Here is a 27,412-nt window from a genome sequence, read left to right on the forward strand (position 1 = left end):
TGGGAGGGGTGGTGACGCTTTAGCGCGCCATCTGGTGCGGTCTAGTGGTGCTGCCTACACGTGGCAGCCCTACTTTAGCCAGTTCTCTGCGCGCAGCGGTATCGCGCACCGGGTGCGCCTTCGCTGCGCCTGAGTCGTGCCAGAGTCCTGCCCGTCTGCGCCCGTCCGCGTTAAGGCGGCGCTAGGCGTGGCGGCACTCTGCCTGAGGGTTCCATCTGTAAATGCTGCTAAGGTATGTTTACTCCCGTGCTGACTTGCTCGGCATTAGCCATTCCATCCCTCGCTGCCATCATGAGCCGGTCAGTCCCCTTTGTGGCCCGCATCCCTGTAGTTGTGGGACATGGTCCCTTATCGCCCCCGCTCCGATTCGTGTCATTAGAGAGCTTGTCCCGGCTAAGCCCCCCGCCAGTAGGCCTCTGGGTCCCCGAGACATTATGGTCTGGAATCTGAACATTAGATCTCTTCCGAAGCATTATGCAGAACTTAATGATCTTATTAGTGAAGAACTGCCAGATGTATTTTTTATGACGGAAACATGGCTTCAAGATGCTGACGTGGCTGCTATTAATCTTGCACTCCCCTCTGATTACTCCATTTTTACTCATAATCGGCTATCTCGGGGTGGTGGCATTGCTGTAGTAGTAAAATCGTGTTATCCATGTGAATGGAGGGTAGTGGACCTAGTGGGGTGTGAATGTGCTTTTTTTAGGATTTCTATTAGCCATCAGTTCACTCTGTCTGGTCTCCTAATCTATCGCCCTCCTGGATGTGATGCTGCTTTTCGAAAGGCTCTTCCTGACTGTGTCAGTTCTCTGGCATTGGGATGTGCTAACTTCTGCATTCTTGGAGACCTTAATCTTCATTTGGACTGCACCCACATGCCCACTATCAGCAGTATCTTGGCTGATTTGGAGGCCCTTCAGCTTAGTCAACTGGTCATCTCCCCCACTCATCTGGGGGGCCACATTCTTGATCCTTTTTTTACTAACTTAACCGGGATCATGGTAACCAGACCCAGTACTGTAGCCTGGACTGACCATTTTTTGGTGAAAATCTCTTTTGTGATTAATGAGCATCCGTTTAAGCCCCAAGATAGAGTAGTGATGAAACGTCACTGGAAGAAACTCAAATTGGAGGATTTCCATCATCTTCTGGAGGTCAACCCGTTAGACTCTCACCTTGGTGTTGAAGCGGGGTATGACGCCTTCTGTGACTGGGTCTCCGGTGCTTTAGATGCTCTGATCCCTGCTGCCTGGACTAAATGCCGTTCTAGAGCACCCAGCCCATGGTACAACAGTTCCCTGGCTCTGTTAAAAGAAACCTGTAAACAGGCAGAAAGGTAATGGCGAAAATCCTATGAGGCTGGGAAAAAAACTGCCTATCTCGCTAAAATTAAATTAATTTCATAGAGCGGTATGCAGAGCTCGTGCGGCCTACTATGCCCAGGAAATCAGAAATAGCCCTAATCCATCTAAGCTAGGTTTTAAAGTCCTTAAGGACCTGATGGCCAAAAGAGCCATGGAAGCAGAAGTCTGCTCTGTGGACCATTGTGAAAATCTGGCTGCTTTTTTCAGGGAAAAGGTTTTGGCTATTTATCTGCCTTTCCTACTGTTAATCAGGGAGACGAGCCTTCTAGTCCTGTTTTTACTATAGGTGAGGTCTTATCCTCACTACCTAGTTTACCGATGGAGGTATTTTACAAATTGCCCTCCAAAATTAAATCAGGCTCACCAGAGGACCCTTTGAAGCCTGTCCAGTTCAGGGAATCTGCTGCGGTCTGCCTCCCTCCAGTATGCCATCTCATTAATCTCTCTCTCACTTCGGGCATTGTCCCGCTAAAATGGAAACAGGCTGTTGTGATACCCATTCTCAAGAAGGCTACCCTAGACCCCTTTAAACTTGAGAGCTATCGCCCCATTTCCCTCCTTCCATGGGCCGCGAAAATTGCGGAAGCCCATGTGAACGAGGTGTTGACTGAACATCTTGCGAGGGAGTCTATTCTGGATTCTTCCCAGAATGGGTTCCGTGCGGGCCACAGCACGGAAACCGCCCTACTCTCTATGACGGAACATCTTCGTTCTGTGCTCGATTCCGGTCAGACTGCGGCACTGATACTTCTCAATCTCAGTGCCGCGTTTGACACGGTTTCGCACAGAATCTTACTTCAACGTCTACGAGAGGCAGGTGTTGAGGGCACTGCACTCGATTGGTTCCGCTCCTTCCTATCTGATCGGACCTTCAAGGTTGCCACTCCTCCGTTTGAGTCCAAACTCCATCCCCTTGATCTGGGTGTGCCTCAGGGTTCGTCATTGAGCCCCACATTATTCAATCTTTATGTGAGGCCGCTGGCTGCTGTCGTCAAACATTGGGGTCTGACTATGGCCTCCTACGCTGACGACAAGCAGTTGGCGGTCACCTTGAGTGGGGACTCAGACCGTGATGCCCCCAGATTTCGGGAAGGACTCCTGGCAGTGGCCAGCTGGATAAATACCAACTGTCTCCAGCTCAATGCCAAAAAAACGGAGGTTATGATAGTGGGTAAGCGAGCGGATCTTTGGGGTGATAAGTGGTGGCCCCCTGAGTTGGGTGTAACCCCTATTCCAGTGACAGAGGCGAATAACCTGGGGGTTTGGCTTGACCCTGCCCTTAGCTTCCGTGGCCATACGGAGAAAGTAGCGGCCACTTGTTTTTGTATTCTTCGGGGGCTGAGGCCTATCTTGAGGTTCTTTGATGCCTCAACCAGGCAGCTGGTTATTCAAGCATCTATATTATCACGGCTTGATTATGCCAGCTCATTACTCCTGGGGGCCAACCAGGCTGAAATCATGCGGATGCAACGTACCCAGAATGCAGCAGCCAGAGCCCTCGTGGGGCTCCCGAGGTTCTGTTCTGCTGAGAGCACCATCCGCTCGCTACACTGGCTACCGGTGACACAGAGGATCTATTTTAAGACCCTCTGTCTGTCATTCAAGATCCTCAGGATGGCCTCCCCTCCGATTCTTGACAATCTTCTGAAGCTTTATGTTCCTTCGCGCCTTTTGAGATCCTTGGGCCAAAATCTGGCTGTGGTCCCACGATTCAGACTGAGTAGAGCGGGAGGACGTTCCTTTCGTGTCCTGGCTGCAAAGCTGTGGAATTCTCTACCTTCCCACATTCGAGAAATTGATGAGCTGTTGAAATTCAGGAAAGCCATCAAAACGCATTTGTTCCCTCATCTCTCTTAGGATCCTCATCTGCGTGCCTCCTCCATTTGTTCTGCTGTGTTGTGTTTGAGTATCTTACCAGAAGCGCCGGGACGCCCCTTGGCTGGGGCATCTGTGCGCTATAGAAATGTTATTAACATAACTTCTGCAGCTACTTCCAAAAATGAATTTGGACAACACCAAGGGAAATGTTAGAAATGCCGATAGATTCACGTGGACAATTGGGAAATGGTTATAAAGCCAGAACTATCTTTAACTGCTTTATTATTCCTAGTGAGTGTGCATTGCGTACTGTTTAAAGTATAAAGTTATTTAAAAATCTTTGACTGTGAGGACAGATGAAGTCCGCTCAACCCGATGTTTGCCATTCTCCCACATAAAGCCTCTCTCACTACATCCTTGGTTTACAGGCTTAAGTGGAGACAGACTAGCTAAAATGAGCCATTACCATCGTGTAGGGATCACCTTTACAAAATCTCGATGTTAAAACTGCAGCTCCCCGTAAATGAACCTGAAAAAGTGCACTTTGCTTAATCTGGGACCGATTCTTCTTTGCTAACTCTGGCCAAAGCTGTGCTGTCTAATCTCTGTAAATAATCCTTAATGCTTTTTCTTTAGTTAATTCACATCCGTTTCTCCTACCTGTTTTTTATTTCATAAATGAGAGGTTTTTACTCTGCTTATTAAAAATAACGGCTGTGACACTAAACTGACTACCCAGATGATTAAAAGCATGAAAACGTCCCAATGTCATCTAGAACTGGCTGTCATTTTGGTCAGTATCTGTGGATGGTATTTCGATCAGTAGTGGTACCCAGTGGCATGGCTGAAGCTTTTGCTGCCCGGGGCGGTCTCTGCGTTTGTCACCCAGTGACGCCCGGTGCAGGTAAGAGCGGAGGCAGGGGCCGACAGACGACTAATAAATAAAATAAAAGTTTTTAAAATGAAAACTTACCTTGCGCTTGCCGCCACCCCCAAAACAAGTGCCGCCCAGGGTAGACCACCCCCTCTCCCTGAGCTACGCCACTGTTGTCACCTTTTCCTTTTTTAGAGCTGTTACCTTTTTCTTTTCAGAGGTGTGTTGTCTACAGCTCATTCATTAACTGAGTTTAGACAATGCAACATGTTAAAAAGAGGTGCACAGCTATACTCTACACCTTTGCAGGCATTCATGATAAGGCTCATCGGGACTACCCAAGAGTATCACTGGTCCAATCCCTGAAGCACTGTTAAGCAAAGAGCGAAAATACTTTACAGAGAGGGGGTCCCAATGCTAGAACCATTATTGACCAACCAATGAATATACTCAAGACCACTGGAATTATGTGATTCTGCGTCTTCAGCTTTTTTCTCATAATTATGAATTTGCTGTATTTGCCACATAATCCATCATCTTCTGCATAATCTGCAGATTTTTATCAAAAAATCTTTTGTTTCTAGCTCAAACAGAGGAAAATGTACTAAAAACATTGCAACATGTTTTTCTGTGCACTGAATGGCCCTCGCAGAGGTCGACTGGTCATCTTTCAGTTGTTTATTGCCGTATTTGTGTGTTACATTGGCACTAATATTGTGGAATCGATTCCCAGAATGATAATAATAATAATCCACATTTGTAAAGCGTGAACAATCACCTGTAAGGGTATCTAGGTTCTGGGGGCCGTCGGAAAGATTAAGCAAGCTATTGCCCAGAGTCACATGGTGCTGGGCTAATCTGCCACCGGCACCGGGGATCGAACCAAGATCCCCAGATTCCAGAATCTGTCGCCCTGGCCGCGGCGCAACACCTCTTTCACTTTACGTATATCAGATTATTGTTCAAGAGAATCCCCAGATTTTTCGCTTTGGATACTGGTTTGGAGAGATCGTCTAACTCAGCAAGACACCAAATGAGATCCCAGATTTGCGAAAGGCTGCCAAATATCATTACCTCCGTTTTATCTCAATTGAGCTTTAGGCAGTGCTTCCTCATCGAGGTACTTATTTCCCACATCCAATGCTGAAAGTTTAGTGAAGTGGAAGATTCATTTTTGGACGCCACAACCACTATTTGTGTGTCGTCTGCATAAGATGTCAAATTAAAACCACATTTTTTGATCAGGGGTGCCAGTTCGGTCTCATATATGCTAAATAATGTTGGTCTGAGGGAATATCTGTGGGACCGGGCATGGAAGCGCATAAGGAGCTGATTTAAAATGCTGGAAAGCTACTGACTGTTCTATCCACCAGAAAAGAGAAACGCAGTGAATGTGCAGAGACCTTAATGCCATAAGTTTCCAGATGAAGTTTCAACAATCTATGATCTACTGTAACAAAAGCTGCTGATAAATCGAGGAGTATCAGGGCAGCGTCCCCACCCTTATCCATCACTGCCCTAATAATCTTGGTAGCTTTAATTAATGCAATCTCAGTACTGTGTTCTGAGCGGAAATCAAATTGCGTGGGATCAAGTAGAGAATTGTCATGAATACATTGTGCCAGCTGTTGATTCATCAATTTCTCCACTAGTTTTGCAGGCAGAGGCAATCGGGAAATCTGGTGGTAATTATTGGTATTGGTGACATCTAGATTTTTTTTTTTTAAGTGGAATAATGGAGGCATCTTTCCAAAGTGTAGGAAAAATTGTGACTTTTTGGCATTAAAGATGTTAGCAAGGATTGTGCTTATTTCACTGGTGATAGTTTTAAGAATGGAGGGCGGACACAGGTCTAGTGGAGATCCCAATTTTGCTGCTAGAATCAACTTTTCTGCCTGTTTACTGATGACCTTAGAGAAGCTGGAGAACACATTGTGTGCTAAAATGATTCCAGGACTTTCCTTATTGGAATTATTAGAATTTGCAGCCTCAAATTGTGCATAAATATCATTGACTTTATCCCTAAATCTACTTGCAATACAATCGCAAAAAGACTGACTGCTAATTTTCATTTTTCACTAGGTATAGTTTGTTTACCACCTGAAATAATTCTTATAAGGAATTTTTAGCCTTTTCAATTTGATTTGTATAGAAAGCACCTTTTTCGTTTAGTAAGAGGATATTGTTTTTGGACAATGATTATTTTCTTTTTCTAGGTCATCATACTGTGACCTCCATCACCTTTCTAATCTCCTACAATTTTGTTTTTCTAAACTCAGTGCTTCTGAGAACCAGGGAGCAGAGGGAGTCTCCCTGTTTCCTGATCACCATATAGTCAGTGTTGCCTCAATAAAAGGCTGAATTCAGCCAATCTGTGTATTCTTTAACAGCGATCTCAGGATTGGAGTTTAGAATTGGTTGGTAATTATTTAGCTGTTGCAGTTATCGGTTGGGGTAAATTTTATTCCAAGCTCTATATTCTATCGGATGCGTGCTAGTATGTTTAACCGATGAGCTCTCCGGAGATTTCAATTCAAACAAGATAGGTGAGTGATCAGTCCAAAGTAATGGTAATACCGCTTTCACTGTGATAGCCAACTTAGAAGGAAATAGTCCATCTAAGGTATGCCCTGCCCTATGAGTAGAAGTAGAAAGAAAGGGGGGGTTTGGCCCAGGGGGACAGGGAGACAGGGAGGGGGGTAGGGCCTTAATATCAAGAAGAAACATTTACCCACACCTCCTACAGTTTGGATCTAATTTATGATCGAAGAAGATAAACAAAAAATTACTATGCTTATCTTGGCATCAACTTTTGCCTCTTTATTTTTTAATTTTTTAGAAAGGGATACTTTTTAGCCAACAAACGAACACATTATCTACTACACAAAAATGTCACATTGATATCAACAAATAAGCAATAACAGAATTATATTGTGCTATACACGACTCTAAACACATATTTACAATACATTTCACACATACAATGAGACCCAATACATTCATAAAATATATTACAGAACATTAAACATGTCAATAAAAACTGTTCATATATACATATACTCAATATCATGAAGTTCCAAACAGTCAAAAGTCCCTGTTATCAAACTGAAATTGTGGATGGAATCAAAACAACTCTATAACACTTTGTACACCCAGAAAGAAATTAATTCAAGGGCTCTAGGTGTTTTGAAGAATTTACGAAGGATTTGATCCCACTTAGCCGACGCGTTTCGAGTTATGGCTCTATGGTTTGCCAAACTCTCCTCAGGGCTGGATTAATCTTTGAAAACTGTTTATGACAAAAAACAAAAATTGGAAAGTCTTTTTGATCAAATGCTCCCCGCAAGCCCTCACAGCTCAATTTTTCATTAAGTGAATGACAGATTTATTTTGTACCTGTGAACTATCAAGAACAGTTCGTGGCTTTGGAATTATATTTAAACGCAGTGGCTGCCAATCTGTAATGAGATACCAAAAGAAATTCAGTCTATCGTCCGACCGGTATTGAATGCAAACGGCAGTTTCGGAAAAAGCTCCAAAGTTACCTTAACGGACGGCAAACACCGCACTCTCCTTGTAGAAAGGCACTACCAATTCTTCATTTCTGAAAAAACCAGTAGTCCCGGTATTATTTTGACAATCTATGAAAGTGCATGGCACACGAAAAAATGTCTGCAGGCATGAGGGTTACTTACTCGGTTTGCAGCACATATTTATGTTCTAGTGAAGAAGGTCTAAATCCAACACGATCAATGTTTTCTTTTCCAGCGGGAAGCTGAAAGAAAACGGCCTCTGTTTTAGCAACCCAACGCGATAATTGTGCTGACGTGCTATCAATCTCGGCATTGCTCACATAAACTTACCCAATTCCGGATTGTAGACGGGTCTGTTTGGTACTCCGTTAAGCAGAACAAGCGCCTCCGCGCGGTTCTACAGTATTGTGACCGGATCAAAGAGTCACATGCTCAATTGTACCAATGGATGGGCTGGAACTCTTAGTGTCCATCCTGTTGCATTGTGGAAGTTGTATTTAGGCAAAGTGACACGAGTTTTAGCAAATCATAGTGAAAATGATTTTCAGTGGACCGTTTTGGCAGGGATAGATTCCAAACATCAATCTCCCAACATTGAAAGTGCATTGTTGCGAAAAGAAGCCTATCTTATAATGAAGTTTGACAGCATTAATAGCGGGCTAAATTGCATGAGCGAGCTGAATAGGACATAAAATCCTGTCTTTAATATAGTAACCCACGCACATTGACCGTAAGCTCCCTGTACCTGGGGTAATAGTTGCCAAATGCCACAGCCCTATTTGGGGCTTTTTGCTAAAACAACAGGAAGGACACTAAGAGTTCCAGCCCATCCATTGGTACAATTGAGCATGTGACTCTTTGATCCGGTAATTGGGTAAGTTTATGTGAGCAATGCCGACATTGATAGCACGTCAGTACAATTATCGCGTTGGGTTGCTAAAACAGAGGCCGTTTTCTTTCAGCTTCCCGCTGGAAAAGAAAACATTGATCGTGTTGGATTTAGACCTTCTTCACTAGAACATAAATATGTGCTGCAAACCGAGTAAGTAACCCTCATGCCTGCAGACATTTTTTCGTGTGCCATGCACTTTCATAGATTGTCAAAATAATAACGGGACTACTGGTTTTTTCAGAAATGAAGAATTGGTAGTGCCTTTCTACAAGGAGAGTGCGGTGTTTGCCGTCCGTTAAGGTAACTTTGGAGCTTTTTCCGAAACTGCCGTTTGCATTCAATACCGGTCGGACGATAGACTGAATTTCTTTTGGTATCTCATTACAGATTGGCAGCCACTGCGTGTAAATATAATTCCAAAGCCACGAACTGTTCTTGATAGTTCACAGGTACAAAATAAATCTGTCATTCACTTAATGAAAAATTGAGCTGTGAGGGCTTGCGGGGAGCATTTGATTAAAAAGACTTTCCAATTTTTGTTTTTTGTCATAAACAGTTTTCAAAGATTAATCCAGCCCTGAGGAGAGTTTGGCAAACCATAGGGCCATAACTCGAAACGCGTCGGCTAAGTGGGATCAAATCCTTCGTAAATTCTTCAAAACACCTAGAGCCCTTGAATTAATTTCTCTCTGGGTGTACAAAGTGTTATAGAGTTGTTTTGATTCCATCCACAATTTCAGTTTGATAACAGGGACTTTTGACTGTTTGGAACTTCATGATATTGAGTATATGTATATATGAACTGTTTTTCTTGACATGTTTAATGTTCTGTAATATATTTTATGAATGTATTGGGTCTCATTGTATGTGTGAAATGTATTGTAAATATGTGTTTAGAGTCGTGTATAGCACAATATAATTCTGTTATTGCTTATTTGTTGATATCAATGTGACATTTTTGTGTAGTAGATAATGTGTTCGTTTGTTGGCTAAAATGTATCCCTTTCTAAAAAATTAAAAAATAAAGTGGCAAAAGTTGATGCCAAGATAAGCATAGTAATTTTTTGTTTATCTTCTTCGATCATAAATTAGATCCAAACTGTAGGAGGTGTGGGTAAATTTTTCTGCCCTATGAGTGGCATTATTTACATGATGTGTTAAGCCTACGGACCCCAGTATTTTTAGTAGGGCTACTGTCTCTTTGTTAATGTTATCTTCTTTTTTTTTAATTTTTTTTTTATTTTTATTTTTTTTTTTCCATCAACATCAGAATTACATATTTATAATACATTGCCAGAGGAACAGAAACACACAAAAAGAAAAAAAAAAATATATATATATACATATATAATCTTACAATTCAAAAAGCATTATCGCCAAATTTAAAACAAATAAAGCATTTTTTCCAAATACGCAAAGAGTTTTAGACTGGGAAGAGTAAGTAAAAAAAAAAAAAAAAAAGAAAAGAAAAAAAGAAAAAATGGGAAAAATTCATCTCAGACACAATAGAAAACCATCATTAAAAAATATCACATATTCTTAATTGCGTCTGCCTTTCCCCCTATTTCATCTTAAATCTCTCCCAGCCTCCTTTTCCATTCAATTATTGGGGCCCATATCCTCCGTCCAGCCTCTTTTTTTTCCCTCCCTCTTTTTTCATATAGGGCCATTTCTAATATGTATATGGCCAGTACACGAGAGATCCATTGCTGTAATGTTGGGGGGTTAGGGTCCTTCCAGAGTGTAGCTATGCATAGTCTGCTAAGAGTCATAGCTAAATACAGAAACTCATGGTGAAGAACATCTACACCCACCCTCACTACACCCAAAATCATAACTTCATCTGTCAAAGTTAGATGTATCCCCAGAGAATCGGAAAAAAATTGTTCCAAAGATTTTTTATATATGTCCAGAGAGGGGCATGATGCAAACATATGGATTGTATCTGCTTGCGTGGATTGGCATCTCGGACAGATGCCCCCGTTATTTCCCCCCCACTGTGCTATTTTATGAGGAGTGTAATAAAGTTCAAACATAGTCTTATATTGCTGAGATTGTAGATTAGCCACTCTTAAGACCGAATTTGACAGTTTTAATGACTGCTCTGCCTCATTTCCTGTTAGACCTAGTTTGACTCTCCACTTCTCATACATTCTATCACAATCATCCTTTTTATATTTACAAATTTCTTCGTATAATTGCGAGATGGAGGATCCCCCTTCATCCCTTACACATTCCAGCAGTTCGATTCTTTGAAAATTCATATCCCCTCCCTGTTTCTTTACCAGAACTGACCTCACTTGTAAGTACTTAAAAAAGTCTCTGCGCCCTAGATTATATAAGCGTTGTGCCTGCTCAAAAGAGATCAGACCGGTTGCCCCTGTAAGGTCCCCGATAGTTTTAACCCCTAATGCATCCCAGCCCCTCATAACTGGGTCGTGAAATACCCCCGGCAGTGATGGGTTCCCATACAGAGGGGTATAATAATTCATTCTCCCTAGTTTTAATTTTCTCCTTATCCCAGACCAGACTGATCTTGCGGCCACCAAGGTCTTAAGCCTTACTTTTTTGTGATAGCTCCTCTCCTCATATGTGAGTAACCATTGATTAGAGTTTTTTACTACGAGTTCATATACGTCTGGGACCCCATCTCTACCTCTCCATCTGTCTATAACACTCCCCCCCAGTATACCTCTGGTGTATTGCAGGACTGTTGCCCAATAATATGCCTTAAAGTCTGGTAGCGCCAGCCCACCTCTCTCTCTTGGGAGAGACAGAAATTTTTGGGAGCGGCGTGTTTTGCCCTTGGCCCAAATAAATCTGTTTGTTACCTTTTCTAGCTCCCTGAACCAGCTATTGGTAAAAATTAGCGGTATGGTCCTAAATAAATAAAGCACTTTTGGCATAAACACCATTTTGATAACATTGCAGCGACCAATTGTTGTTAGGTGTAGGTTATTCAGTTTGTCAAAATACATTTTGGCCTTATCTATAATGGGGCTTAAGTTCTTCGATACCACTTTCGAAAGGTCTGAGGTTATGCGAACCCCCAGATATACTGCTGTCTCTACCACTCTTGGATCGACCAAAGATACTTTCTGATTTATTACTACTTGGGTCTTATTTACATTTTATTTGTACCCAGACAGTCTTCCAAATGCAGCCGCTTCCTGTTCTATTTCTGTTAGGGCTGACCTTGGTTCGCTTGATGTTATGGCCAAGTCATCCGCATATCCTAGTATTTTAGTTTCATGCCTGTTCAATGCTATGGGCAAAATATTTCTGTTCTGCTCTATCCTCCTAATGTATGTGTCTATGTATAGAGCGAAGAGTAGCGGGGAGCAGGGACACCCTTGCCTAGTTCCTCGTCCAATATCTATTATACCACTCAGCTCCCCCATGGTTCTAACCCTTATTCTTGGATTGTGGTATAAGGCTTTCAGAGCTCCCACATAGCCCTCCCCCAGATTCAGCTTCTCCAACGCGGCCCAGAGAAATCCCCACGAGACCCTATCAAATGCCTTCTCAGCATCTAAAAGGATCAGCGCCATAGGGTCTCGTGAGGATGCCGTGCCATCAAATAACGTAAACACTCTTCTAACATGTTCCGCTGTTCCTCTCCCAGGGATAAACCCGTGCTACCATGGAGAGACAATCTTGCCAATTACTGCTCCTAGCCTATTTGCCAACATCTTTGAGTAGATTTTCACATCGCTGTTCATTAGGCTTATCGGCCTATAAGACCCAGGATTGGTTGCGGGCTTGTCTTTTTTCAGAAAGACTATCATAGTTGCCTCTCCCCATGACTCCGGAGGTATCGCTCCCTCTTGTATATTTACAGCCAACTCATATAGTTCTTCTTCTATCTCAGCTAAAAATGTTTTGTAAAACTCCAAGGGTATAGAGTCTGGGCCTACTGCTTTACCAGATGGTAAGTCATAAATTGCCCTCTGTATTTCTATTTTATTAAATGCCGTCTCCAATGTCCCCCTGTCCTCTGTCGTTAGTTTCTCTAGTCTGACACTCCCAAAATAACTATCTATATCCTCACTAGGTGCCATATAGTCAGCTTCATATAGCTTCTGATAGTAGTCCCGAAAGCTAGCACATATACTCTCGGGTGTTGTTGCGACACTTCCGTTCTCGGACCTGATCTCAGAAATATCCCCCTTAGTAGCAGCCTGCCTAGTTCGAACAGCTAGCATGCGGCCTATCTGCTCACTATACTCATATTGATCTTTCCTCCATGCCAAATACTTCCCTGCTGCTTTAGACGCAAATAGTTCCCCAACCGCTGCCTTAGCCATAGCAAGCTCGTATGTTATTCTAACAATATCCTGATTCGCCCTAATTGCGCTACTAAGTTCGTGTTCCAGTCTAGCAACTGTCCTTATTCTAGTTTCTACTTCCTCCCTCTCTGCCTTATTCCGCCTAATTGAGTATCTGATTGTCTCCCCCCTTATACCTGCTTTCATGGTATCCCATACTACTGCAGGGGGAGCAGAGCCTTTGTTTAGTTCCAAAAAATTTCTCATCCATTCTTTCATTAGGGCGGTATATTCTGAATCCTGTAACAGGGCTCTCTCAAAAGTCCAATTTGCCATCTTCTTTTGTTGGGCAGCGGTTGTTATATCTAAGATAAGCGGGTTATGGTCGGACATTACCCGGGGTAGTATGCTAATCTTTGCGATGGATGCTACTGCTGGTGATACCAGAAAATAGTCTAGCCTTGCTAAGACCTTGTGAGGGGCAGAGTAATATGTACTACCGGTCCCTAAATTATTTTGCAGTTAATGTTATCTTCTAGATAAAAATTAAAATCACCCAAGATGGTGAAATTGTTTGAAAAAACTTCGGATTCTAAGAGTGAGTGAATGTTACTATTGAAAGTACTCCTGGACCCTGAAGGGCAATATAAGAGAATACCCTTCAAAGTACTTTTCTGAATAATTTCTAATGAAAAGTGAAGTGCTTCATAGTGCGAGTTAGGAGCCGGCGAAAATTTGGCTGAATATTTTTCTTGATATATTATGGCCAGCCCACCTCCTCGTTTGAGGGGTCTGTCTAGCCTAAATGACAAAAAACAGCTGGGACTGCGGTCACAAAGTCGGGGTCAGAGGCTGCATCTGCCCAGGTCTCGGTAAGAAACAAAAAATCCAATTGATGATTCACAATAAAATCTGCCACTTCATATTTAAGTTTGGCCAGAGACCGGACATTAATAAGAGCACAGCGAATATCCAATGTTGCTGTAATTGCCGGCCTACTCTCTGCTGGCCCCGAAATCAAGGCCCGGCCCGACTTAGCCTCTGAGCTTCAGGCAGATGAAATCCACAGTTATAGCGATAGGGATACTGCGAGCAGGATAGCTAGCATTATACCGACAGAAGTTAGTGCAAGAGATATTCCTATTTAAATATAAGAGTTCCTTCCCTGAATAGTATCTATGTTTGATTCTCTCTGGACCAGGGGCTCCGGCCGTGGACAGGTGTAGACGGGCTTGCCTCTGGTGTGCCTTTGGCACGCCAGCGGTGCGCCCGCTGACTGCATCCGCGCACCCCCCAAAGCTGGCAACATGGTTGCCTAAAAGGAAAACAAAAGTGGCGTTCCAGTTGTGCTTAAAGAGAGCTGCGCAGATGCGCGATTAGAGGCCTTAAATGTTCCGCCATGAGAGGGTGCGTGTCTGATTTAGCTCTGTAAGCGTAAAATATTAAATGCTGAGGCATGTCTGATTTAGTGCTTTGAGCGCAAAATATTAAAAGCAGTGGGGGCAAACTAGCCGTGCAAAACTGGGGTCCAGGAACCCGACAGACCCTCTCAGGCTCAACTATGAAGGGGCCGCTACTGGTAAAGGAAAATTAAATAAATCAAAGTGTAAGGAAACACATAAAAGAATAAAAACAGGGACCTAGGCCCAGATGTAGGTAAAATAGATTTACCGATTTTTAATTACCGAATTTTACCGATTCGGTAATTAAAAATCGGTAAATCTAAGGGGTGGATATGTAGGAACATCCAGATGTTCCTTTTACCGAATCGGTAAAAATCTGTATTTACCGATTCGGTAAATACCGACCGGTAATGCCCATTCATTCCTATGGGCTTTGCAGCCCATAGGAATGAATGGGCATTACCGATTCGGTATTTACCGAATCGGTAAATACAGATTTACACAAGGGTGCAGGGGGTGTCACTTTGACACCCTCTGGCACCCCCAAAAGAGGCTTGTGTGCCATGTGGCAGGCATACCTGCCCTTAGGGCAGGTCTGCCTGTCATATGGCACAGGTGTGCATGCACACATGTGCATGCACACCGGAAACGGTATTTTACCATCAAATATATTTGATTGTAAAATACCGAATCGGTAAGGGTTGTGGGACTCAGAAGAGTCCCACCCACATATCAAAATTACCGAATAGGTAAAAATACCGATTCGGTATTTTACAGATTCGGTAAATTTACCGATCGGTAAATTTACCGAATCTGTAAAATATGTGGCCCTACATACCATTTACTAAATACCGGTCGGTAACGGCCGAAAATACCGATTTTCGGCTGTTACCGACCGACCTACATCGGGCCCCTACTCCCTTCTAATATGGCGTCCAACCTACGGGAGCCAGGCACCTTCTGAAACGGGCAATGCAGTTGCCTACAAGAAAAACAAAGTTACACGTTATGTGAGTGTGTTACTGTTCTGCCTGTCAAGATAAGAGGGGGCCCGCAGCAGGTAATTATGGCTTTGCTGGGCCACCACTACTTCATGAACAAGAGCTGCATCGTTTGCAATGTTGTAATCATGCAGCTATTTTGATGATATAGTGGACCAGCAAGGTGAGCTAAAGGAGTTCCATGAAGATGGGATTGATGGGATCATATTTCTTCATCCCCTGAATGAGACGTACAATACCTTACAGGGTGCCCTACTGCCCTTTAATGTTTATTCCTTGCTGTCTTATTGTGGCCAGTCTGAAAAATCACAATAACTTGTATTTCCTCAGTAGATTTCATTTGTGAAGCTATAGCAATAAATAAAGAAATCTGTGAGGTACTCAGTATATCACAAAGTCTGTTATGAAGGTCTGTGGTTATACTGAAAAAGCAGCTACATATATCATTATTATATCAAACGTCTTTATTGATGTCATAACTAAACTTTCATAATTGTCTTATTAACCTTCTTGCTTTATAAAATTTGCTTTAAAATGTACAATTTGCACACTCTTTTTTCAAAATATTTTTCGGGGGAGAACCCGCTAGACCTCCTTATAAGTCAGACTCTCTCACTCGCCACATGTTATGTTATGTTATTTGGTATTTATAAAGCGCACGGCTACTCCCAAGAGTTTCCTAGCGCTAAGAGAAAAAACATGTAACAGCACACAGAACAGCACCCCACAGCAGAAATCGGCCAGATTCTAATGTTGGAAGATCCATGTTTTTAATTTCGTCCTGAAGGTGAGGATGTCCTGTATCTGTCTAAGAGAGAGAGGTAGGCTGTTCCACAAACGAGAAGCCACCACTTGAAAGGATCTTCCCCCTACCCGGGAGAGCAGGACCTTCGGAGTGATGGTCAGAAGCTGAGCAGAGGACCTCAGGTTACGTTGAGGTATATAGTGTTGAAATCTTTCACTAAGGGAGGGGGCTCCAATCTTATGCAAGGCTTTTAAAGACCAACACTTGCGCTTTGAAATGGATTATTTTCCGCGCCAGAAGCCAATGAAGGGAAGACAGAAGATGGGTTGGGTGTGTCTAGGTCCTGTCAGAAAGATGGCCCTGGCCGCCACATTCTGGACCACCTGCAATCGGCCAAGTAAAAAATCAGGAAGGCCCAGGGACAGGAAGTTTACATAGTCCAGACTCGAAACCACCAAGGCCTTGACCACTGTTTCCCTGTAAGAAACTGGGAGTAGGGGGAGAACGTTCCTCTGCATTCTCAACACCCCAAAGCAGGTCCCAGCCACCGAACGGACTTGAGCCTTCATAGAGAGAGCAGCATCCAATGTGTCCCCAAGAGATTTCCCAGTGGTAACTGAGGATGTGGGGGGAGACATGTCCTGCAACCAGCATTTGTGACATGTTTTACAAGGACATGAGCCAAAAGAAAGAATCTCTGACTTTTCAGAGTTTCACTTCAGTTGGTTTTGTCTAAGCCAAGAAAATACTTCTGAGAGGCAGGTGTTGATCACATTGCCTTTAAACTCAGCACCCTTCTCGCACATGAACAACAATTGTGTGTCATCCACAAACAACACTATTTTGGCACCGTATTTCTCAGCGAGGAGTGCCAGGGGGGGCATATACAAGCTGAACAATGTTGGGCTCAATATTGAGCCCTGTGGAACCCCCACATTCATGGGAGGGATTGCCGCGGCGAAAGGAGGGGACCAGATAGTTTGTAAATGGTTATTTAAGAAGGAGGTGAACCATTTCAATACCGTGCCTCCGATACCGCCCTCCTTAAGTCTTTGCAATAATCTGTTGTGGGGCACGGTATTGAAGGCCGTGGAGAGGTCCAACAGCACCAAAACCACATTGCCTCCTCTATCCAGTGTTGCTTTAATAGTTTCAGTGACTTCTAGCAGGGCCGTTTCCGTGCTGAAATTAGCTCTGAAGCCCGACTGGCTCGGGTGCAGAAGATGGTTGGCCTCCACGTAATCCGTGGTGGCTATGTTGACTTATTTCTGCAAGACCTTGGAGAAGAAAGGCAGCAAGGATATAGGCCAGTAGTTACCAGCGACCACAGGATCTGCCGTGGGTTTCTTTAAAAGCGGGAGAATTTTTGCGTGTTCCCAGGTTTGCGGCATTAGCCCCTCTCGTAGGGCAGTGTTCAAAATCACATTCACAACAGGGTTAATCAATTCAGCAATAGATGACAGTACCTTAGCTAGACAGGGATCAGATGGTGAGCCGGACCTAAGAGTTTTCATGAGTGCCAGGGATTGCTCCAATGTAATGTCTGGAAACTTCATAAGGGAGAAATCAGTATTATGGCTAGCATCAGGAGGCAGACCAATTGCTGCCTCTACTCTAAACCTATCAAACAGTGGTCCGACTAGGTTAAGGCAAGGGGGACATCCATTTTGATCCGATATGATGAAAAGATCTGGTCCAATGTGTGCCCCTTTTCATGGGTGGAAAAACAGACATACGGGGTTAGATTAAGTGTGTCAAGGAATTCAAGCAACCACATAGGTTCTGGTTATGAGGGGATATCTATATGGATATTGAAGTCTCCAAGGACCAGGCAGTGACTATATTTGGCAGCTATGGGAGGGATAGCATGGCAGATAGACTCCAAAATTTCCCCGCCGGCCCCGCTGGGTGGTAGATTACTACCCCGCGATGGACTGATGGGCCAAAACGGTCAGGAGGAAACCCATGCTCTCTGCCCCCCCTATCTCCATGATCGATAAAGAAATGCAGCTGAGGGAGCTTCTAAAGATTAAGGCCACACCCTCTCCTCTCCCCTTAGGTCGATCCTTCCTTAGGATCTGGTAACCCGAGGGAATCCCGCTAGCGAAGGTGGGGTTAGAGGCATCTGTTAGCCAAGTTTTAGTTAAAAACAGCAGTTCAGGATTTGAGTCAGCTAACAGGTCGTGGAGTTGAAGTTCATGTTTTTTTACTGAGCGAGTATTTAGTAGGAAAGCCTTCAGGTGATTACCTGACCAACCCTGCTGAGATCTATGTATACCGGTGTTAGAGTTTACATAGCGTTCTCCTGGATTAGGGGAAGCTACCCAGTTGCAGTATTTACACACAGGATGATCATCGCTCAACTGCATATGGAGGTGAGGCCTGCAGCTCATACGTCTACTGATGTTAAGAAGGCTATCTCTTCCAATACCTGATAATGTTTAGCTGCTCTGATGGTGAACTGGCAGCATTTTCGGCACCGGCTGCTGACGGGTGCAGACGGGCTTGCCTTTGGTGCGCCTTCGGCGTGCCAGCAGCGAGCCCACTGCGCGCTCATGCAGCATCCCGTTTTAACGTGCCCTGCATGCAACAACTAGACCGCACCGTCTTGAAAAAAGATGGCGGTATCGGTACAAGAGCCTCCCAGAATCAGGGTTCGATTCCCCCTTCCTCTTAAATCAAATTCCCAGTTTAAAAACACCCAAATTCAACCTCAATGCTGTTTTAAAAAGCTGTTAAAAGAAGTTTCAGATAAAGTGCAAAATAAGCAAAATTAGCAGCGAGTTCAGCAGAGGGACATGTATGTCTGCTCAGTTACGGGGTCTGGTGCGTTCTCGCAGCGTCCCGTTTTAAAGTGCCCAGCGTACAACAACTAGACCGCACCGTCTTGAAAAAAGATGGCGTGGCGGTACAAGAGCCTCCCAGGATCAGGGTTCAATTCCCCCTCCCTCTCCAATCAAATTACCAGCTTGTCAAATGTCGCATTTCACTCATTATGAACTTTTACGCCCCCACCACTTTCAATTGTCGCCAGCCACCATTGCTTAATTCATGTGTTTTAGCAGTTATGGACAATTACAAGTTGTGTGTACATCTTTTGTCTTTGGCAATAACTGTTGTTTAAAAAACATCAGTAATGAAAGACAAACATTAATTCCCCAGTGCTCATTATCACATATAAAGGAATGCAGATTGAAAAGGAGAAGTTAAAAAGGTTCCTATTCAAATAAGCAGCAGTATTATGTCAAATCTTCAAATATCGCATGACCTTTTCCTGCAGAGCAGGATCTACATAAAACTGGGCACAACAATGATGTAATACAATACACGTCATATGATATGTTCTAATCTCCTTGCTGAGAAAAAGAAGCAAAAGAAAAAAAATCACAGTTGTGAAATGGAAAAAAGACGGAAAAATGCAGCATTGTATTGAAGCTTATGCCTTTTCATGTATTGCTTCAGAGGCAGCCTTATTAGAAATCCTACATGCCACAAATAGTCCTCTCAGTTTCAACAGATATATTTCACCCAATTATGTTTGCAAAGACCACTGAAACTTGAAAGGTGCACAATGTCTTCCCAAAGTGGTGGCCTCACCCTGAAGGCATTGTCTGCATTTCACTTACTCTCAATATTTCAACTCCAACTAACCTTAAATTCCTATGGCTTGACAAGTGCCAACCCAAGAAGACTGCATGCAAGAACAGGGAAGGATTGGGAAAAAAGTATTCCCAGGCGCCAAAATAAAAGTAGCCTCTATTATCGAACAAGGTAGCTAAAATATTGGGCCTCATTTGCAAATTAGGCCATTTTGTAACTTGTAAAGACACGAGGCTGTATAGGTGTTTTGCAAGTATGGGAGACTGCATGCATTGATGTATGCTGAAGGCAATGCCTGTTGTAATATAAGAGAAAGCAACAATACAAACCCTCCCACCTGGCCAAAAAAACGGCCGACAAACTCCTAAAAACACAGCCTACACACTGATCTGTCAGACCAGCCCATAGGGCACTGCCTGGTTTCCGTACAGGCAAGTCCGACCTTGTGCAGCAACCATTGTTATTAACTGTTGAATGTGTCACAAGAAAGTTCTCACATTAATGCTGGTGCATAGTACTCTCCGTAAAATAAGTAGTTAGGAACAATCGATTCCGCAAACAGCAGTTATTCTCAATTCCACGTTCAACTTGAACATTGATGTTCCTGGGCACAATGCCAACAGCCTGTGCAGGAAGCTATTGCCTGATATGTTTACTGGTTTATAGGTACAGTCTGGTTAATCACAAACCTCAGTAACAAGCAAAGCTTCTTGAACCCAGAGACTTACGCACAGCACAATACTAAGGATGCTGATACATAAAAAATGACAATTGTTCTAAAAATTTAACCTGACAAACTTGAAAAGTGGATACGCAGCTTCCAAAAGCTGTCTGAGGGTTGGGTAGACATTAAGCCTGGGCGGAGTTTGTGGAGTTCTACTACTTGGAACTCAGCGAATTGCAAAACAAATTCTGCCCCGCTATTCGGAGCTCCGCAAGCTATGGAGTGCTTTGGATAAATGCTGTTCCCTTTGATTTACAGTGTCAGGTGCTTGTCTGCACTGTACAATCATTGCGAACGGCACCATGCACAGCGTAAGCATGCATTGCTTCCTTTCTGCTGCTCAAGTAGATTTTTACACGAGTGGCAGCTTTCTCAACGCGAGAGGACAGTTTCTCAACACTAGCAGTTGTGAGCATACTCGACCACTAGCAATGAGAAATCTGACCTTCAAGTTGATTTTCCACGCTTGTGTTCGCCAACTTGAGGTTGACGGTCACGAATGAGGAAAAATCTTGCTGGGAGGTGGATTTTCCTCACTCGCGCTCTGCAAATTGAAATTCTTGAACACGAGTGAGGGGAAAAAACTCTGCTCCGCGGAGCGCAGCTTTTCGGAACTCCGCAAGCTCCACGTAACACAAAGTGCAGAAATATCCACAAACTACGTGAGCAGAGCGGAGTTCACTGCCGAGACTTAGTAGACATTGAGAGATTACCTAGGTGAGCACAGACAGTGCCTTACTGCAACAGGCCCAAAACATAATGTGTTAAGGCAATTCCAAGGTGACCAACATCTTTAGCCAGACTAAACTTGGGCTCTAAGAGCTGATTGTGTGTAGGGAAATTTACTTGAGAAAATACTAGTGTCCTCCCACATCTAACTCTAATATTCAGTTTGAAGCAGGCCCTGGGACCCACATAAAAACCTGAGGACATGAGGCAGAAGTCTGATAAGGCAAAGCAGGGTCCTCCGGCAACCAGAGAGGATATATAAGAATTGTGATCTGGTCCAGGTAGATCCCCTTGGAGGGTATAACAATTCCATGTACCTCATACAGGCTTTTAAGGAAGGATTTGAGACTGTTGTGCCAACAGGAGGGACTGTAGCCCTCATCCTAAATGCCTAGGTGAGCTCAGAAGAATAACCCCTGCCCATTTAGGTCAACCTGTCAATCAAAGTGGTTTATTGTGTGATTCATGATAGAAATTTCACAGCTCTTTAATAGCTAAGTACACAATGGGCAGCTTCCAGAGAGCTGATGCAAATTTGTCGCCACTGCAGCTTCAGTCAGGGTAACAAAAACATTCTAAAAGTTACTTTTCCTAAATACTTATTAAAAATCTTGAGTTTTTAATAAATATTAAAAGTAGTGTTTTCATTATTTTTCTAGTTTGCCTCAACCCCAAGATAGCAATATTAATATTTTAATCTGTACTTTGGCTTTCTTTGTGGAAGAGCCAGGCCTGCCACGGTGGAAATAGCTTTGGGGGCCTTGTCACTGTAGGCACATGCTGACATTTATTTTCTACATGTCCTACTTTTAAATACCATGCACCCTACCTCGTGGGTAGCAAGGCATACATAGGAGTGACTTAATAATATTTAAAAGGGTTCTTTTTGCGGGTGGCACTGCATGTTTTAAACTGCAGTGACCACGCTACAATGGTAGACCTAAGACCATGGCTTGTAGACCCACTCTGTGGAGGGAACACTAGGTGCTGCAGTCCACAGGTAGAATGCAATTTCCAGGCTCTTTGTGCATTTTCTATGCCATATACTAGTGGCTTACAAGCAAGACATGTGTCAAAAAGGTTAAGCCAATTTAACCATATTTAAAAGGGAAGCTCCGGTATTTTACTCCTGCTTAGCAAGGGTAAAGTGCACAGTTAAAAAAACATCAAAACTAACATCCAGATAAAGGTGAAAAATCAAGGATGGCCATGCAGAACAGGTGGATTTCCTACAGTCATGACAAGTAGGCTAGAAGGGAGTGGGGGGGTTTAATCCCAAGAGGGCGGGACTTTAGAGGAAGCATATGGTTTAGGAATTTTGCTCCAGTCATGGACTGACGCATGTACTTACAGACTGGAATAAAATGTTAATTTTTTACTTGACTCTTGGCGCTTGCAAAGGTCACCGCACAAAGGCATAGCACCATTATATGTATAACCTTGACCTTTATTGGTCTGGACAATGTTATTGCTGATAGCAGTGGAGACATATAATTGGAGGTTGTGTGTGTCAAGTGCCCTTTTGTAAAATTATAAGGTATTTGTAGAAAGAGACCATGTCATGGTGTAGGGAGGGTTTTACAGATTGATAGCTTTTAGTGATAAACTTGCTGTCAGCAGATTTTCTATGAGGAAATGTGCATCGATGTGCACCCCTCCTTTCCACAATTCTTCCTACAGAGTCTAGTGGTAATATTTGAAATACTTGTAATGTTGTATTAATTATTTTTACTATTTTGAAAATATTATTTTTTATTTGCATCATGTCCTAGAGATTGATTTCTAGCTTGGCTGGTGGTCTGCCATCCTACATGGTCACAAAGGCCATTACTTCTGCCACTCTAATCCCCCACCATATCATGAGCCAGCCATGCTGTGATCTCTGTGTCTTCACAGAATCTTCTGCCAAAGAAGGTTTAGAGAGTGGGTGCCATATTTCAGCTGGCTGCTCATCACTTGCACCATCAACTTTTTTTGTTTTTCAGCAACAAACTCATGAAGAGGGAGTTTGTTTTTGAAAAACAAATTACTAGTAACCCTGAAACACTGGGAGATTTCTCCCAGGGTGTGCGGAGTCATAGGACTGAAGACCTGATCTGTTCAGGACTGGAGACGTGAATGCAAAAAAATATGTCAGACCTTCCTCTCCAAGTAGAAGGAACGGACAGATATTCTTACACTGATAGTTCCTACTCTGTTAGGGTGTTGGTGTAAGCTTGCAAATGGTGGAGCCAGTAAGGGGACTGGCGTCAGAAACCTGACAGTCCACCTGCTTCAAAACACAGTGGGTGGATCATCAGTGTGATGGTAGGGGTAACCCACCAGGTTTGTAGTGGAGTACCCTGTCTGCCAAACTACAATTCAGACCATTACTTTGCATTCAATATATACTTCTGCTGCACCAAAATAAATGTAGGTACACAATGAAAAAAATACATTTTTTTGTAAACCGACCGACAATGCATGAGGTTTACTGTCAGTCTGAATAACCACTTAGGGCAATCCTTTTTAAACAGAGGAACGTACCCGAGGGCCACATTTAACATTTTTTCATGCAATGTGACCCAACATACAACTTACTGCGTTGTGCGAAAGGGAGAGGGCAGGAATGCACTATATCTAACAAGATATGGCTCATTCCTGTACTCCGCCTGTGCTGCTACACAATCTGCAACCTAACGCTAACGCAGGCAACCTTGTGCCAAGGAGCAAGGTTGCCTGCCTTACAGGCAGGATTGTTTCTGTGCAGAAAAGGGCACTTTCCTGCCCAATACACTCCCCATAGGCATATTGCTCTTCCTAAGTGCGCTGCAGAATGCAGCACACATAGAAAAAGGAAACATGGAGAAATAACTTTATTTCTCCGTTTTGCGCCTGTATTAGGAAGGCGTTCAATTCTGACACATTGCCAGGTCTACCAGTTTTGGTAAACCTGGAAATGCCCACATGGGTGGATGTGTGCGAACACCCACACTCCGCCCATGTAACACCCACATCATGCAGAGTAACGTACTGCAGAAACTTGCGCTGCCTTGCATTACTGAAGATTTACCAAGCCACGCAGGGCCACACAAGGTGGCCTTGCATTGCTTGGTAAATCTCATTTTAGGTTTTGCGTTGCTCTGCATCCCCTTGCGTGGCACTAGCTTGAATCCAGTGGCACAGAGAGCCTTAGTGGGAAGGGTATGCCCAGACATTGGCCCCATGCTCGCTAGGCCACCGGATTCAACCTAGACTGGGTGATGAGGGGTGATGCCCCGAAACCTGTCCCAGGATGCTTGTTTTCCGGTCCAGGGAGGACCTGGTAGTTCGGGCTGGACTGTTCCCATGAGGACCAGGGTCAAGGCTGATTTGCATATGGCGGAGACAAACTGGATCGGCGTGGCGAGCGAAATAACGATGAATTAAACCCAAACCTACTACTTGGGATGAATAAATACCTTTTTTGCAACGTCAGTTTTGCTCATCGTCAGTCCACACAGCAGATTTCGGGACAACCTTCATCCTTCCTTCGGAGCTTGTGAGTCGAGGTCACTTTTGGGCAGCGGACCGGTATAAATTACTAACTCTGTACCCCCCCCCCCCCCCCAACAGATGGGGATTCTTAATTTTTTTTTAATCACGCACAGAATCTGTTTGGGGCGCACAGGCATCGTATTCCGGCTGCTGCTTGCTCTCTTCCCTCACAGCTTTTAAGGGAAACCAGCCATGGTCGAGTTCTTTCACTCAGGGCAGAGGCATTGTGACGTCACGACTCGCTTGTGACGCGCTATTACAGGCGTGGTAGGTGGCGTACACGTGTAGGGGACTCGCTTGTGATGCATTGTTACAGGTGTGGTGACATCATTTTCTGATTACGGGCGCGTTCTAACCACATAAAATACCTGTAAATGACCGCAAATGCTAGGGAGAACGTGCTTCATATTGCCCTGCTCATATATATTGTTGTGTATGGTGCCTAATCTTCACTACAAAACACATTCAGACAACACTCATTGGCTAAAAGCGGTTCTCTTCCGACAGACTTACCTGAGTAACGTATTTGGGGAGATTTTTGAAATTCGTCTGCAGAATGTTCCCAAGAAAGGGCAGGGAGGTGGGTCCGGGTGGGAAGCGGCTCCAACTCCTCCGGCGCTTCATGAAGTCGTAGAGCAGAGCAAAGACGGTGAAGAAGAGGGCCAGCATCGACAGGAAGGTACCCGAGGGCAGGAGGGACCAGGGCGCTGAGAGCAGACCCATCCTTGCTACCTCCGAGTCGCTACCAAAATGTCACTTTCTGTTTCTTCGTTCCACCCTCCCCGTTCTGTTGTAGTGCTTACTTATTAAATTTGATATCCCCACTTCCACATTTCTGTCTATTCCTGGCCTCTTTTCCTAGCTCTGCCCAATTGCATTGCGTTTCTACCGATCAGCTCCCTCTCTCGCCAGTCCGATCTGCCTTCTCTGTCTCTCCCTCCCTCTCATTTGTTTCTCCAGACGGCAGGCATGTGATCTGTTGGACAGACGACAGTCCCTTCTCATTGGCCACTAAAAGAAGGCGGCGGGGTAGTGAATCAGTACAACTTTATGGCACACCTGACGTTACCTAGCCACGCAGTAAAAAAATACAAATAGGCTCGACTCTTGCATAATGTCTGAACACATCGAAATCTATCACACATAAAATGCATATCTGCAAATAGAGCAGCACACCCACAAATATCAATTCGTACACAGAACAACCCACCAACAGACAACCACAAACAGATGGCATGAGTCAAATACCTACAGGTTTCCATGCACACAGACAACCAGGTATGTAAGCACCCATGCAGATCACCGAATATATCATCACACTGACTAATGGCTCAACAGGAATCCATGCAAACAGATCAATATCCAGAGACTTGCACAGCACGCACACATGTAGAAGTATACAGACATGCACGGTCCTAAATCACGTGTGGTCAGGCTACACAAGCAGGCACACATGGACCGACTCGAGGCAGACAGTGAGAGGGAAAGACATATGAGTAAACAGAAGGATACAGACTTCTTGTTCACTCAGTATTTAGTCCCCGTGCCGAGAAAATCAAACTGAAGTGGAAAAAAGCATGGGGTATCAAAGCCCATTCAATGTGTGGCCTCTATGTGGAGAAATCAGTAAACTGGCATATGTATTTTTTTGCTTCAGTCTCCATGTTCATCAAATCTTAGACCTCTTTGGAATTATCAGATGTGGGGAAAAATAAAGTGGTCTTTGCATGTTCACTCCATCTTTGGCCTCTGTGGTACATTCGCTCTCAAAATCCTGGCAGAAAATGGGTCGTTATGGAGAAGATCAGACAACTCTCCCACCTCACGAACAGATGCGAATGTCTCATGTGCACCCCTCGGAACAAAGACGGTTCCTGTGCAGACTTTTAACACTGTGAAGTAACCGAGAGAAGACAGTGGCGCTATACATTACGTGCAAATAAATGACACCTGCGCTCCACATGACTGTTAATTGCATATATCCTGTGCATACACTGTACCAGAACAGGAGGGTGAACATTCTCTTACATTGTTCCTAAAGCGTGGAAAAAACGCCCACTGATCAGAGCCTCTTCCTCTCTTCTTGAATTTCACAAGAAGTTGAAGACCTATCTTTTCAATTAACCTACCTACCCATAACAGGAATAGGCACAAACACCTGCTCAGTGCCAGGATACCCTAGTGGATGATAGTGCACTTTATAAATAGATACAAAAGGGGATGATGGACGGAGCGTTTGAGCAAATCAAACACTCACCCCCAGTCAACTGATCTGGGTTTAATCCATCACCATTCTTTAGCCCACTCCGCCACCCCATTTCAGACATGGCTATATGCAAATCAGTCTGACCCTGTGCCTTATGGGAACAGTCCAGCCCGAACTGCCAAGCCATGTCTTCCATGGACCGGAAACAAGCATCCTGGGACCGGTTTCGGATTCATAATCCTCATCAGCCAGGCTATCTTGAATCCAGTGGCCAAGTGAGCAAGGAACTCACGTCTGAGCATAACCTGCCACACTTAGGGCGAACAAAGCGATACAAAAGGGGATGATGGACGGAGCGTTTGAGCAAATCAAACACTCACCCCCAGTCAACTGATCTGGGTTTAATCCATCACCATTCTTTAGCCCACTCAGCCACCCCATTTCAGACATGGCTATATGCAAATCAGTCTGACCCTGTGCCTTGTGCGAACAGTCCAGCCCGGACCGGTTTCGGATTCATAATCCTCATCAGCCAGGCTATCTTGAATCCAGTGGCCAAGTGAGCAAGGGACTCACGTCTGAGCATACCCTGCCACACTTAGGGCGAACAAAGCGATACAAAAGGGGATGATGGACAGAGCGTTTGAGAAAATCAAACACTCACCCCCAGTCAACTGATCTGGGTTTAATCCATCACCATTCTTTAGCCCACTCAGCCACCCCATTTCAGACATGG

At 44.0% G+C, this 27,412-nt stretch overlaps 1 protein-coding gene across 2 annotated transcripts in view; it reads right to left on the reverse strand.

Annotated features, from left to right (window-relative positions):
• Positions 1-25,590, reverse strand: part of LOC144753555 (cytochrome P450 2D6-like) — a 294,974-nt gene extending 269,384 nt beyond the window's left edge. Inside the window, exon 1 of one of the 2 annotated variants that reach the window (XM_078641207.1) lies at positions 24,984-25,590. In XM_078641207.1, coding sequence (XP_078497333.1) covers positions 24,984-25,193 — 210 coding nt within the window. In that variant the 5' untranslated portion in view covers positions 25,194-25,590. The remainder of the gene's footprint in view (positions 1-24,983) is intronic. The other variant, XM_078641214.1, reaches the window with a different exon arrangement.
• Between the last annotated feature and the right edge of the window lie 1,822 nt (positions 25,591-27,412).

This window comes from Lissotriton helveticus, chromosome 1_1, assembly GCF_964261635.1.
Source record: "Lissotriton helveticus chromosome 1_1, aLisHel1.1, whole genome shotgun sequence".
Classification (NCBI taxonomy): Eukaryota; Metazoa; Chordata; class Amphibia; order Caudata; family Salamandridae; genus Lissotriton; species Lissotriton helveticus.